We start from the raw sequence: 13531 nt of genomic DNA on the forward strand, positions 1-13531 counted from the left end.
GCTCCTTGACATCCCTGCTGTTGGAGTTGTGACCTAGGGGTCCCACCAACTTGGTCAGGGAGGTCCAACATGTGGGCTTTTAACTCTACTACAGCCCAAGCTGAAGTTTCAAAATCATTGCCCAGGAGACAATCTACAGGCAGTTTGGTGGGTACTGCAACGCTTTTAGGGCCAGTTACCCAATCACAGCTAAGATGAACCACTGCCATGGTATGATCTGTTCTGACAGCGCCAACATTGGTCACCTGGTAAATTTGACCAGGTAGGAGCTGTAGGAGGGACGCAAGCCTCTGTGTGATCATGTTGATACTGGCCCCCAGGCCCCTATAAGCTACAGGCTATAGGCTACAGCTTCTTGACTATTTATAAGAGGCTCCTGTCTGTACTTGCCCAAGTTAGTCGGACTTGCAGCAAAAGTGGCAAGGCTGATGCCACCATCACAGACTAAGGTAGCCTGAGTGGGTGATCTGACTAGGCCAGACCCCACTTCAGTATCCAATGTGAACCCAACTAAATTCTTGGGGGTACTATTCCTATCAGTGCTACTGCTATGGGAACTAGGGGGTGTAGTAGTAGTGATGGTGCTAGCCTTAGGGCAATTTGAGTCCTTTCCTTATGGCCTTTCTCTGTACAGAGATAGCACAATGGTTCTTACCTGGGGAGGAAGAGGTTTAAGACCCACCCCCAGAGGAAGATTTTTGAGGACATTCAGAAGACTCTTTCTTCTCTTCAGATGTTCCCACCTTTCTCCTGCTTCTTCTGGTTACCACCACCTTGAGACTTGTGTTTCACCCTGGTGCGAACCCATTTGTCGGCCTTCTTTTCCAATTATTGGAGAGAGGGCAGATCTGAGTCTACCAGGTACTGGTGCGGTTGTTGATTTTGACAATTATTAAGGATGTGCTCTCTCACTAGTAAATGGAACTCATGTACTCTACTTTCATGAAGCTAGCCTTCCATAGCCTTAATAACACTGTCTACAAAATCTACCCAGTCTTGAGTCTGGGTCTTCTGTGTGTCTCTAAACTTAGCCCTGTGTTGCCCAGTGGTTAAACCAAACCCATGTAGGGGGGCATTCTTCAAGACTTTGTAATTATCTTCATCTTCTTCCCTTACAGTAAGAGGTTTGTCTCTACCTTTGTTAGCAAAGGAGAGCCATGAGATAGCTGCCCACTGACTTTGAGGTACCTTCTGTACCATGGCTCTTTCTAAAGCAGTGATCCATTTATGGATGTCATCCCTTTCCTGCTAAGGAGGGACTATCCTGCTCAGGTTTCTAGTGTCAAAGGAGTGTTCCCCAAGCCTAGGTTCACTAGTGCTGGCACCATGGGATCCTAATCCCAAATTGAGAAATGCGGTAAGAGGGTATTATTGAAACTAATGATTCTCCACTTAGATTGTCTCTAATTGTCATAGAACGCAAAAAGTATCAAGAGGAGCATTTATCTTCAAATCTTAAATCGTGCAGTCTGGTGAGGTGGGCCTCCCCTCCACAAAATATGTGAGATTATGTGGCTAATTAGCAATGCAAGATGTTTTTCAGACTAGACTTTAAGTCAGTCTTCCATTAAGTAGTTGTGACAAAACAGTTGTTGGGACGGAATTGGCATTTGCATGGAAAACAGGCGTTCTTCTCACCCTGAGGGCCCGACTGCATGTGAATCTGGCATTCTATTCGGCACTGCAATCAAGCTAATCTTGCGTGTTTACAGGGGCCTTGGACTGTCCATGGTACCAAGGCCCAGAACTTACTCTGTGTCGAGGAGGGGCACACCAAGCATATTGGTGTGGGGTAATTGTGGCAGTGTAGCAATATTTTGTTAATCACCAGTATCACTAGATAATTTTTCTGTGTCAAAGGTCTACTGAGCCCTCTTTTGTAAAGTTCTGCTTTTAAGTGAGTTCCAGATCCTTGTGCTGAAATTCTGTGTTATTGATGAGTACATGCATGTGCTGCGGCTTGCAACACGTGTGGTAGTTGGGCTCTGTGTGGTGAGGCTCTGAGACCAATACGATCCATTTTGGCTCCTAGTGTTGCATGGCATAAAAAGGAGGGTGAATACAGCTTCCGCTGGACAGTGGAAGTGTATTGACGGCATTCCTGTGGCTTGTGGGCAGAGATGTAGGCACTGACGTAAGTACAGATGGAGCCAGGGCTACCCTTCAAGTTTCATTGATGTCCTTCTTAGGAGAGGAATACTGGAATGCTTTATTTGATGAAAGGTGTGGGGTGAGACTGCAGTGTCTGTTGTGCAAGGTGAGGACATTACTAGGCAGGCTTTTGTCTGTCCGATTACAATCTCAGACATACTCCTGCTTGGAGCTAACATCATTGAACCATCAAGTTGCAAAAAGACTGTCTTAGCAAGGTCAGAAAATGAAATTTGAAATAAAACCAACCCAAATTAGCTATGAAACCGTGGGCAGTGAATCCAAATTTCCTGTCTGGAAAACGAGTATTGAAGTGGCCCCAAACCACCATATTTCTTTCCATTTCCAAGCTCCTTATGGGCAAAGAAGGGAATGCTTCACAGAGTACTAGAAGGGCTGCAGTGTGACCAGGGCTGCGGTCTGCATGATAGCCCTTCTCTCAGAGGTTCGTTAACATCACCTCTGAGAGAGGCTGCACTTTTTGCTGCAAGAGCTGACAGCCTGCCAGGCACCTAAAAGCCTGCCTGTAGGAAGGAAATGAGGGTGCTTGGCCCTGTAGCAGAAGATGCTGTCCAGAAGGAGAAGCCCAGTCAGGAACACCCAGAGGAAGCTCACTGAGAGAGAGGGAGATGCCAGGAGCAACCTGACAAGAGGTCCCCAAATCTTGTGATTGGTTCCCATCCTAAACCACGCCAAAACTTTCAAGAGCAAAGCCAGGAGCTTAATGTGATAAACTTATAAGCACTCAGGATCTGAAAAAAGAGAAGAGCATATGAAACCAATCAGGATTCAATGAAATTCCCGACACATCCACCAACAGTAAGTAGAGCAGCCAGCATGGCATTTAATACACATTACCTACAATTGACCTGAGTTTATTTGAGTGGTTATTAAATATTTTCACACTTGGAAATGACTGTCTTCATATAGCCAGAGACGGGTGGTACAGCTAAATAATGCAGAGTACTTTCAATTTCCTCAGCACTCAGCAGACCCCCCCCCCCCTGGAGTATTGCTAGTTGTGTACTGGTTTTTTGGTATTGGTTTTAGAGTGAATCCAGTCCACAAACTTAGACACTTTGGTATAAACGCCAGGCTTCAGGCCACATCCATCTCCCCAGCTGATGATTCCGTACAGGTATGACACCTTTCCATCCTGACAGGCCAGCGGTCCTCCTGAGTCTCCCTGTGTGAGGAGAAAAGAAAAATGTTTACTTTAAGCAGAAAACACTAATATAACATGCTAGAGGTTCGTATACAACACATTAAGGTCTCTTGCCCTTGTTTCTAGAACCAGAGCCACTGTTTCTTTGTAATGATAATTGTAGTCCTCACTGTTGGTGCTTGCAGCTACATCTTCATTCTGTGCAACTTTTTAAATGAGTCTATGGTTGTGTCCACCAGACGGTCTTGAATGCCTGATTGGTACTCGCCTCTTTGGGTACTCCATCAAGATCCTTCTTCATTATCCCTTCCTGAGTGTACATACGGTATGCATCTTTTTCTATGAGTCTTACTGTCTACATTGGAGCCCTTTACTGTCCATTGGATCCCATTGATATGCCACCATATAATGTTTTTCAATTGGGTGCATCTCGTGGTAATTCAGAAGCCATAAAATATATATTTTAGCTATCATCTGGTCATCAAAATAATAAGTCCAAAGTTCCTATTTCTACACTGTAATCAGTGGGGTTCTGTTTTCAAAAGTTCCTTTTGACTTGGGTGATATCTGGCTTTGCTTATGTGAGTGTATTTTCTACAATTTAAGTTCTCTTGGGGGAGATGCTGATTGGAGAGCTGGAGAGAAAGCTGTGGTTGGAGTTTGGTGTCCTCATCTTTAAATAAATACCATCTCAATCATTCGTTGTTTGAAATTAGGAGCTTTATTTTGGATTTTGTATAAAGGGACTGCTAGAAATTGGATTAGTGGCTGACTGGGGTGTGAGCCCTGATCAAGCAGCAACCACAATCCAAGATGGTGTAAGGCACAAGCAAACCCCAAATTGACCTGTGCTCAACCCTCTGGTTGCTTGGCACAGATCAGTCAGGCTTAACAGAGGCAATGTGTAAAGTATTTGTGAAATACGTCAAACAGTAAAACAGTGAAAACACTACACAAAAGATCTCAAAACAGATGTAAAAAAACAGTCTAATTTAATAAATAAAACAAGATAAAAACAACAAAAATCAAATCAGTAGAACCAGAGTTATTAATTAAAAAAAATAAACTGCAATATAGTGCCTAAAAGCAGAAAGCACCAACCGCAGCTATCTGGTTGCACTGGATCAAAATCTAAATTTTAGGCCGACTGTGATCGTGCGCAGGTCAGATACAGACCCAGATTAGCCGCGCTGAAGGTTTCCCTTCTTCAGTTTTTTGCCAAGAGTCTTGTTTGTGTTGGAGAGGGTCGCGAGAAGCAGGGGAAGCGTCGGGGATGGTAGTTGGCATTGTGTGAAGAACAGGCCGGGCGTTACGGAAGGGTGGGCTAGTGCTTCATGTCGGTGGTCTTCCGCGGGCAATTGATGCTTGTTGCTTGAAGGCTGTGGCTTGCTCTGGATTTCGTTGTGCTGTCTGTGCGAACTGGCACATGCGCGGTAACAAAGAGCATAAAAGCTCGATTTAAAGAGCCTGTGAGTCACACTAAGGGGTCTATTGTGATGTAGGGCGGATCCACCCTACATCATCCCCGCCCGCCTCCCATTTCCCCCGCCATATTATGTTGGTGGCAAGACCGTCCGCTGCTGTGAGCACCGCCCACCACAATGCTGTGCATGGGGGATGCCACCACCACCGTGGCATCCTAATTGCCGATGCGGGACCGCCGCACCACTGGTGGCCGGTCCTAGCACCGCTAGGGTGGCGGGCGGACGATAGCCCGCCTGCCATCCTAATAGGCCCCTAAGCATCCAGGACCACATAGGCTCCATGAGGGGGGGTCAGTAACTTGCTGCTGCTAGGTCCAGGAGCTGGTTGGAGAGCCTTTTAAGTCCCTGAGGCTCTAATCAAGAGGCCAGCAGACTAGCCCTTTGAGTAACTTTGGGGTCCTAGGTTCAAGGTCCAGGTCTTTTTCCATAGGCAAGAGGACATCAGGCAGCAGGTCAGCACAGCAGGGCAGAAGTTCCTTTACAGCAGCAGTTCAACAGAGTGGCAGTCCTTGTAGCCGCACAACAGTCCTTCATCCTGGCAGAGTATCAACATTTCCAGAAGTGTATTGAAGAGTTGATGTCTGAGGTCCTTTTATACACAGTTTTGCCATTGAAGTGGGGGGGAGGGCGCAATTTATTTGAAGTAGAACAGGGACCATTGATGAAGTGGGTCCTGGTTACAATTCAAAAGGACGGCTGATAACTAACAAAGAAAAAATCCTGTGTACTATTGCTAACACCAAGAAGGCCACCCCTCGGTCGCACACACGATGTGTGCATTCGCACCGTTTAGCTTCGACTGAATGAGTTTATTTCTTTGCCCTAATGATGACCTCCTGAACGACTTGTACATACATCTACAATGTTTTTAGGTCGAAAATGCGCTGGAACTTTTCTATAGGGATTTATTGGAAGTAACACCTCAAGCATTAAATTATTGATTAGGATTCTAACAAGAATCTATTCACTCTAAAAAGAAACGTAATCATTATTTGGACACCATTGAGTGTGTGAACATAATACTGGCTATATAATCCCATGTTATACACAAGGGGAAAGACAATCATTGGAGTGAGTTACTTTGGACTTATTGACATAAACTCCTGTTTGTTCAGCAGATAATGTATCTTTGAATCATTTCCATGTTTTGTGTTATATTGTGTTGTGATTTGTTTTGATAATTTTTGACGTAGTTTGTTTATAGTAGTGTTTTGATTGTACCAGATATATGTAATTATCATAAAAATAACAACTATTAAAAAAATATACGCGAAATAATATAAATACTCAAACAGATGAGCTTGATGTGCACGAAGTGTTTCTTGAATTAATGTGTTTTGATCTGACCTCTCCCCGCATATTAGGCCTACTGGATCAAACCCCTTTGCGTTCCTACATTTGAAGCGGGGAGAAGCTTCTAGGGGCATGCCTTTAAAATGCATAGATGCTCTGCCTTCCTGGCCCTGACTCTAGACTAACTCCACGGGGTATTCATTTCTTTGTTTGGATGCCTATTCAAGTGTAAGGTGGGATGTGCCCAGCCCCTCCCTCCTATTGTGTCAGTGATGGCCCATTAAGTCACACCTAAGCTCCCATTGTGTGTGGCTGTCTAGGAGGAATAAATAAAGCCCAACTGTCACCCATGTGACCCAGAGACAGGTTGCAGGCACCAAATGGCTAAGGCAAGAAAATTTCAACTCTCAAAAAGTGACGTTTTCAGAAATGCAATTTAACCATAAGTTAGGATTGTGAATTGTGATTCCAGAGACACCAAACATGAATTGGTTATCTCTTCCCATTTGGAAATTACACTTATAAAATGTAATAAGGCAACCCTAATGATATCCTATGGTAGAGATAGGCCTTGCAGTAGTGGAAAAACAAATTGAAGGGTTTTTCAGTACCAGAACATGTAAAACTTAAAAGTATATGTCCAATTTTTTAATTCTCTGCACCCCGCCCTTGTGGCTTGTCTGGGCCTAACTTAGGGGTGACATATATATAAAAAAGTAGAGTTTGGCCAGGCAAAAAGTTTATTTTTCCAGGTGGAAATGGAAGTTTAAACTGCACACACAAGCTCTGCAGTGGCAGGCCCGAGAAATGTTTAAAGCGCTTCTTAAACGGATGCCACAACCAGTGCTGCAGGCTCACGATTAGCATTTAATTTACAGGCCTTGGGCACATGTAGTGCCACTTTACTAGGGACATAGAATGCCACTTTACTAGGGACATAGAAGTAAATTAAATAGGTCAATTGGGTATAAGCCAATGTTACCATGTGTTAAGGGGAGAACACAAGCACTTTAGCACTGGTTAACAGTGGTAAAGTGCCCAGAGTCCTAAGGCCAATAAAAAAAGTCAGTTAAAACAGGAGGTCCGAAGGCAAAAGGTTAGGAGGAAATCATGCATGATATAAAGCTTAAAGTGGATGTTATACCTTTTTCCTGCAAGGAACATTCTTTATGGTGTTAGGGAAGCTGTTAAATAAAATGAAATAGGCTCTGTGGTGAAGTTGTCATTGAGAAAGTTGAGATAATAGACTAGTTGACTCCCATTGTTGTGGCCTACAAGTCCATTAATTCTATTAGGTTTTGCATTGACTTGAGAGAACTTAATAGGAGGGTGGTTGAACATAAATTCTCTTTCTCAAATATAACGGAAATAGTGGGTGCTCTTTCAAGAGCAATATGGTCCACTACATTAGATTTCACCTTGGCTTATCATCAGGTGAGACTCATAGACCGAGGCAAGGATTTCACTTCATTTATCACACCTTTTGGCACTAATAGCTTTGACCGCTTGCCCTTTGGTCTTTGCCCTGCTGCCTCAATGTTCCTAAGACTAATAATAAAAATGTTTGGAGACATAGAAGGGGTCCCGTTTTTAAGGATGACATTCTAATATTTCTATGAGTTAACTCAAAAAAGAGGGACTGGGGGCTTTTTAAGGTCTAGCATATGCGCCCCTATAATGATCAGTACAAGAAGGTATGAAGTTACTAAAATTGGAGGAGAGAGAGGACAGCAGGACTAGGTGGTATTTTAGTCCTTAAAATTACAGGAAGGATGAGGGATTCCTCCTGTTGGAATTCCGACCCTCACACACCTAGCAGGGTGTCATGTTTCATCATGGGGCATGCTCCTCGTCAGGTCGGCACTGCAGTACCTCAGGGGCTCCTTATGAGCGGCTTTTTGCCAGAGATCTTTTATTCCAAAGTGCCTTTGGGAGCCGTGGGGGTGAGGGGCCTAGGTGTGGAGATGAATGTGGTGCAGGTGAATGTTCAGAGTGAGTATTAAAACAGTGTATGGAAGTACCCCACAACATTATTTTAATCAGCGACTCTTCTACCCTGATTAAAAGCAGAGTGGCGCATTACTGAAATAATGTTTCAAGGATATCGCAAGGGGTCTTGCCTGAATAGTCCTCAGATCTAGTGGCAATTCCTCAAGACCTAAGTAAAAAAGCTATCTACACTGTGGTTGGTTGTCTCATAATGTGACCCTGATTAATGGAACCTAAAACCTACAGTGTGGTACCTGAAATTCAATGACCGACCTATTAAAACACAACACAATGCATTAGACAAACAAATCATTGATATTCTGTCAGTGATACATTAAAATAGGGTATGGAAGTGCTCCAGAAAATTATTTAATCCATGAGTCTTCCAACCTGATTAAAAACAGGTTGGTGCAATACTGAAATAATGTTTCAGGGATGTCGCACTATCAAGTGGTCAACATGTTTCTTGCCTGAATAGTCCTCAGATCTAGTGGCAATTCATCAAGATCTAAGTAAAAAGCTATCTACACTGTGGTTGGTTGTCTGGTAATGTGACCCTGATTAACCAAACCTAAAACCTACAGTGTGGTACATGAAATTCAATGATCAAACTATTAAAACAAAAAAAAATGCATTAGACAAATAAATCATTGATGTAGTCCAACACAAATTATGAACAAACTTAAGTGTCCTCTCATAATATGGCATACATTAAACCCATTGTGATAAACAATTCAAAACAACATGACAATCACGTGAATAAAAAACGAGCTAGTTGGTGCGAGAGAAAAGTACGGTGCGACAACCACAGTGGTAGCAGAAAATAGAACTCACCCTATTGGGGTTGGTATCAGTCGTCAACAACTCACGTCAGGAAGGACACTTGGAATTACCTAGTGTCCTGACGGAGTTGTGCAGGATATAAAGACAGCATCAAAATCAGCAAATAGAAATTAAAGAATGCTGGGAGCTAGGAGCAGGAGAGACAGTAAAGAGGCAACTACCCCGCAGGCTAAAAAGTGTAGCCAGGATACTCCTGGTTACTCAGCTGCAAGTAATCCGTCATACCTACCCACTCACTGCCGGAATTGGGCTGGTAAGGAGAAAGTGTGTGGTTGCTCACGTTCTACTCCGTAGTCTGGCGGAAGTGTGAGGAGACTCGTCACGGAAGATACTAGAAAGTGTGGCGGGACACACCTGGTGGCGGAAACGCCTCGAACACACTCTTGAAGTGTGTTCGAGGTACTCGAATCACTGAACAGGCTGACGTGTGCTTAGAGGCATACACCCAGGGGTAAAAGTGGCCACCATCTTGGGGTGTTTGGTAGAACATCACTGTTAGTCAATAAACATGACGATACCTGGACACAATGTGGTGATACTGATATTGCTACAGGATGCTCATTGTTACGTGGGAAACATACCACTCACCCAACTAAGGGAAGATGTGGTGAAAGTGGTATCGGGCACATCTTTATGGCTCTCAACGTTGGTGTGTAGCGGCACACCCAGGAATGTGAATGGCCACCGCCTTGAGATGTGTTGTAAACTATTGCTGTAGAGCAATGAACGCAGAGATGACAGGACACAGTGTGGTGAATTTTTTTAACCAAAGCATGCTCTGTGTGTCATAGCTACACTCGCTCCCCCCCCCCGATTGTGGAGATACATTGTGAAAGTAGTGTAGGGCCAATGTCTGTGTAACAAGGAGACCCATGTCTATGGAAATAGTCCCGCAAAGATTGTTACATGTCAAGCCTTTTTGTCATAGTAGGTGGCCCTACAGTGGTCTATTGATAAGGGGACTAGCACTATTCCTGTGTGTAACATTTGTGCATAACCTTTAGTAAAACAGAGTGGGAGCAGAGGATCAGGAAGGGCTCATGGCCCTGAAGGGTGTCTAACAAGATATTATCTGTTGAGCTCTGTCCAAGGGCTTTCCTCATTCAATCCCAGTTTATTGGTTGAGAGACGGTAAATTCACCTTTGTTCTTTCTGGAACAGTGTCCCTTTGCTCATTTTGGGGTGTGCCTCGAGTACTGCCCAACCTAAAGTGTCTGGTGTGTGTTTTCGCTGGTCAAAATGTGTGCCAGCCTGGTGTTCAATTTATGGTTACGGATACTACTGCGATGTTCAGTGATGTGGATTTTAACCATCCTATTGGTCATCCCTATGTAGAGTAAGTTACATGGGCATGTGATAATGTAGATACAATTGTAGCTATTGCAATTTTTGTGGGTCCTCAATTCTCATTTAAATTAACTGGAGAATTCAATATCTTTAGTAACCTCCGTCAGATAGCACACAGTGCAAGACCCACAAAGATAGTGTACTTTAACGGGGGAGGCCCCATAGAGGTCTTTGTGGGTTTGTGAAGGTTTGCCGAGGTCTGATATGGACTAGCACATGGGTACTCACAAACTTTCTCTCGGGGGCCAAATTTACAGTATGGTTTGTGGCCGAGGGGCGCACCGGTGGGGGCAGGATCAGAGGGGGAGGGGGCGAGTCTAAAGCAAAAAAATATTTGTGACCATGAGGTTGAACACAGGTCCCTGCAGCAGACACCTTCGTCCACTGAGCCACCAGATCTGGCATACACACATTTCTCTCTCTCTCTCTCTCTCTCCCCCCTCTCTTTCTCCCTCTATCTCCCCTCTCTCTACCTCCCTCTGTCTGTCTCCCTCTGTCTGTCTCCCTCTCTGTCTCCCTCTCTGTCTCCCTCTCTGTCTCCCTCTCTGTCTCCCTCCCTGTCCCCCTCTCTCTCTCTCTGTCTACCTCTCTCTGTCTCTCTCTTTCCCTCTCTCTGTCTCCGTCCCTCTGTCTGTCTCCCTCCCTCTGTCCCCCTCCCTCCTCTGCCTCCCTCTTTCTGTCTCCGTCCCCCTCTATTGAGCTCCCTCTGTCTCCCTCCCTCTCTCTCCCTCCTTCTCTGTCCATCCATCTCTCTCCATCCCTCTCTGTCTCCCTCCCTCTCTATCCCTCCCTCTCGGTCTCCCTCCCTCTCTGTCTCCCTCCCTCTCTGTCTCCCTCCCTCTGTCTCCCACTCTCTCTGTTTCCCTCCCTCTCTGTCTCCCTCCCTCTGTGCCTCCCCACCTCTGCGTCTCCCTCCCTCTGTGCCTTCCCCTCCTCTGCGTCTCCCTCCCTCTGTGTTTCCCACCCTCTCTGTCTCCCACCCTCTCTGTCTCCCCCTCTCTGTCTCCCTTCCTCTCTGTCTCCCTCCCTCTGTCTCCCTCCCTCTGTCTCCCTCCCTCTCTCTCTCTCTCTGCTTTCCTCTGTCTCCCTCCCTCTGTCTCCCTCCGTGTCTACCTCCCTGTCTCTCTCCGTCTCTCTCTCCCTCCCCCTCTGTCTACCTCCCTGTCTCCCTCCCTCTGTCTCCCTCTATGTCTCCCACACCCTCCCTCCCTCTCTGCCTCCCTCTGTCTCCTTCTCTGTTCATCTCTGTCTCCCTTCCTCTCCCGCCCTCTATCACCCTCTGTCTCCCTCCCTCCCTCCCTCTGTCACCTGCTGTCTCCCTCCCTTCCTCCCTCTGCCACGCTATGTCTCCCTCCCTCTGTCACCCTCTGTCTCCCACCCTCTCCCTCCGTCTCCCTCCTTCTGCCTCCCCCTGACTGCCTCTCTCTGTCTCCCTCTCTCACCCTCTGTCTCCCTCCTTCTGTCAACCTCGATCTCCCTCCCTCCCTCTCCCTCCCTCTGTCACCCTATGTCATCTCACCCGTGTGTGTGTCAGACCTCAGCCTGGGCTGAGACAGCTTCCTGGCGCACACAGACAGCCACACCCCAGTACTTCACAGGTTTTTAAAAGACCATTTACATGTTAATAAATCTTTGTATTTCACCTCTTAGCACCCCTGCATTTCCACGCTGACAATCACTGGAATCCCCCGGCCCACACAGAGCAGAGTCTCTCAGAGCCGGGCTGCTGCAACGCGCAGTGTTTGCTAGCACTATTGAATTCTTTTTTTTAAAACACAGGTAGGATGTCTGCAAGGTCCAAGCTTTCCTTGGCGGCCCACGGGCCGTACTATGAGTACCCGTGGACTAAGGTTTTTTTAAGTTTAAATACAAATCTAAATTAAGGTTTTTGGTAAGTTTAAATACAAATCTTGGAGGTTGCAGATCAAATTTGCCAGTCTGTAAAATGCCCCAGTGTTTTCTGATGATTTCCCGGATTCTGTTGGAATATGGGGTATAGGTCATTACACTTGTAAGAGGTTCTGATGTTTGTTTTGGTCGTGTTTCTAATAGTGCTTTCAGATTATTTTTTCTAGCTTATTTATTCGAGAGTGAGAGACCTCGTTTAGGGTATTCTCAACTGCCTAAGATGTTTGAGAGTTTCTCTGCCTCAATTTTGTAGTCCTATACAGAGCTACAATTCCGACAAAATCTAAGGAATTGGCCAAAAGTAAAATTGAAATTCAAGACTTTAGGATGATGACTACTGTAAAGGAAGAGGCTAATGCAGTCAGTTTTTTTTTTTTTACAAATGGTGGTACTGAGTTGTCCATCTTTAAGCCTGATCATGAGATCCTGGAAAGGGATGTTCGTGTGGGAGATGGTGCTATTGAAACGAAGATAAGGATTAAGGGTGTTAATCCATCCACAAAACTCTTCACAGCTAGATTTTCCCTTTTCCAGATGATTAGAAATTCATCTATATATCTCTTCTAGAGTAGTAAGTTCGTTTTGTAAGGGTTGGAGATATTGAAGATATTGAAGATCAAACATACATGCCACACCAGGAGCAAAGGTGTGGCAAAGGTACTACCCTGGGATTGATGGTATAACTGATTTTGAATTCAACAAAATTGTCTATAAGAGCAAGAGTGGCACATTTGAGAACAAAAGGGACCGGAGTCCCAAATTTCGTTACTGAGGGCATCTTCTCTCACATTCAGAGTGATTATTTGAGGAATATTCATATAGAGGGGCTCTAAATCCAGTTTAACCAATAAACTGATGTAATTAGTGTGTCTGACCTCGTCAATCAAGCGTAAGACACCCCATGTGCCCTGTAAAAAAGAGGGTGTCTTTCTTATCAAAGTTTGTAGGAAGTGGTCACAAAATTTGGATAAGAGTTTGAGGAGTAGTCAATTCTTGAAACAATTGGTCTACCCGGAGGAAGGACGGTGCCCTTGTGAATTTTGGGTAGAATGTAAATATAAGGCACTATTGCATCTTTTTTAATGAGGAAATGTGTTTCTTTATTGCTTATCTAACCCTCGAATCTCCGCTGCAAAGACCATTGCTGTGATGTTCGTGGTGAGCCGTGTCATGTGATTGGTTGCAATGGGGTGTAATATTGGAGGTTTTCCAATTGTCAGTTACATTTCATGCCATACTCCACAGTGGACATGATCACTGTGGCCCCTTCTTTGTAAGCTTGTTTGATGGTGATGTTGGGATCATTCGTTGGAGAATTTACAGCTGGGAGTTCCATTGGGGACAGGTTTTG

General features: G+C 45.0%; 1 protein-coding gene across 2 annotated transcripts in view; it reads right to left on the minus strand.

Annotated features, from left to right (window-relative positions):
- Positions 1-2966: 2966 nt before the first annotated feature.
- Positions 2967-13531, minus strand: part of HGFAC (HGF activator) — a 724616-nt gene continuing 714051 nt past the window's right edge. For both annotated transcript variants that reach the window (XM_086964147.1, XM_086964148.1), the window contains one exon: positions 2967-3337. In XM_086964147.1, the coding sequence (XP_086820273.1) occupies positions 3167-3337 (171 nt within the window). In that variant the 3' untranslated portion in view covers positions 2967-3166. The remainder of the gene's footprint in view (positions 3338-13531) is intronic.

The sequence above is a fragment of the Lissotriton vulgaris genome, chromosome 3_2 (genome assembly GCF_964263255.1).
Source record: "Lissotriton vulgaris chromosome 3_2, aLisVul1.2, whole genome shotgun sequence".
In the NCBI taxonomy this organism is placed as follows: Eukaryota; Metazoa; Chordata; class Amphibia; order Caudata; family Salamandridae; genus Lissotriton; species Lissotriton vulgaris.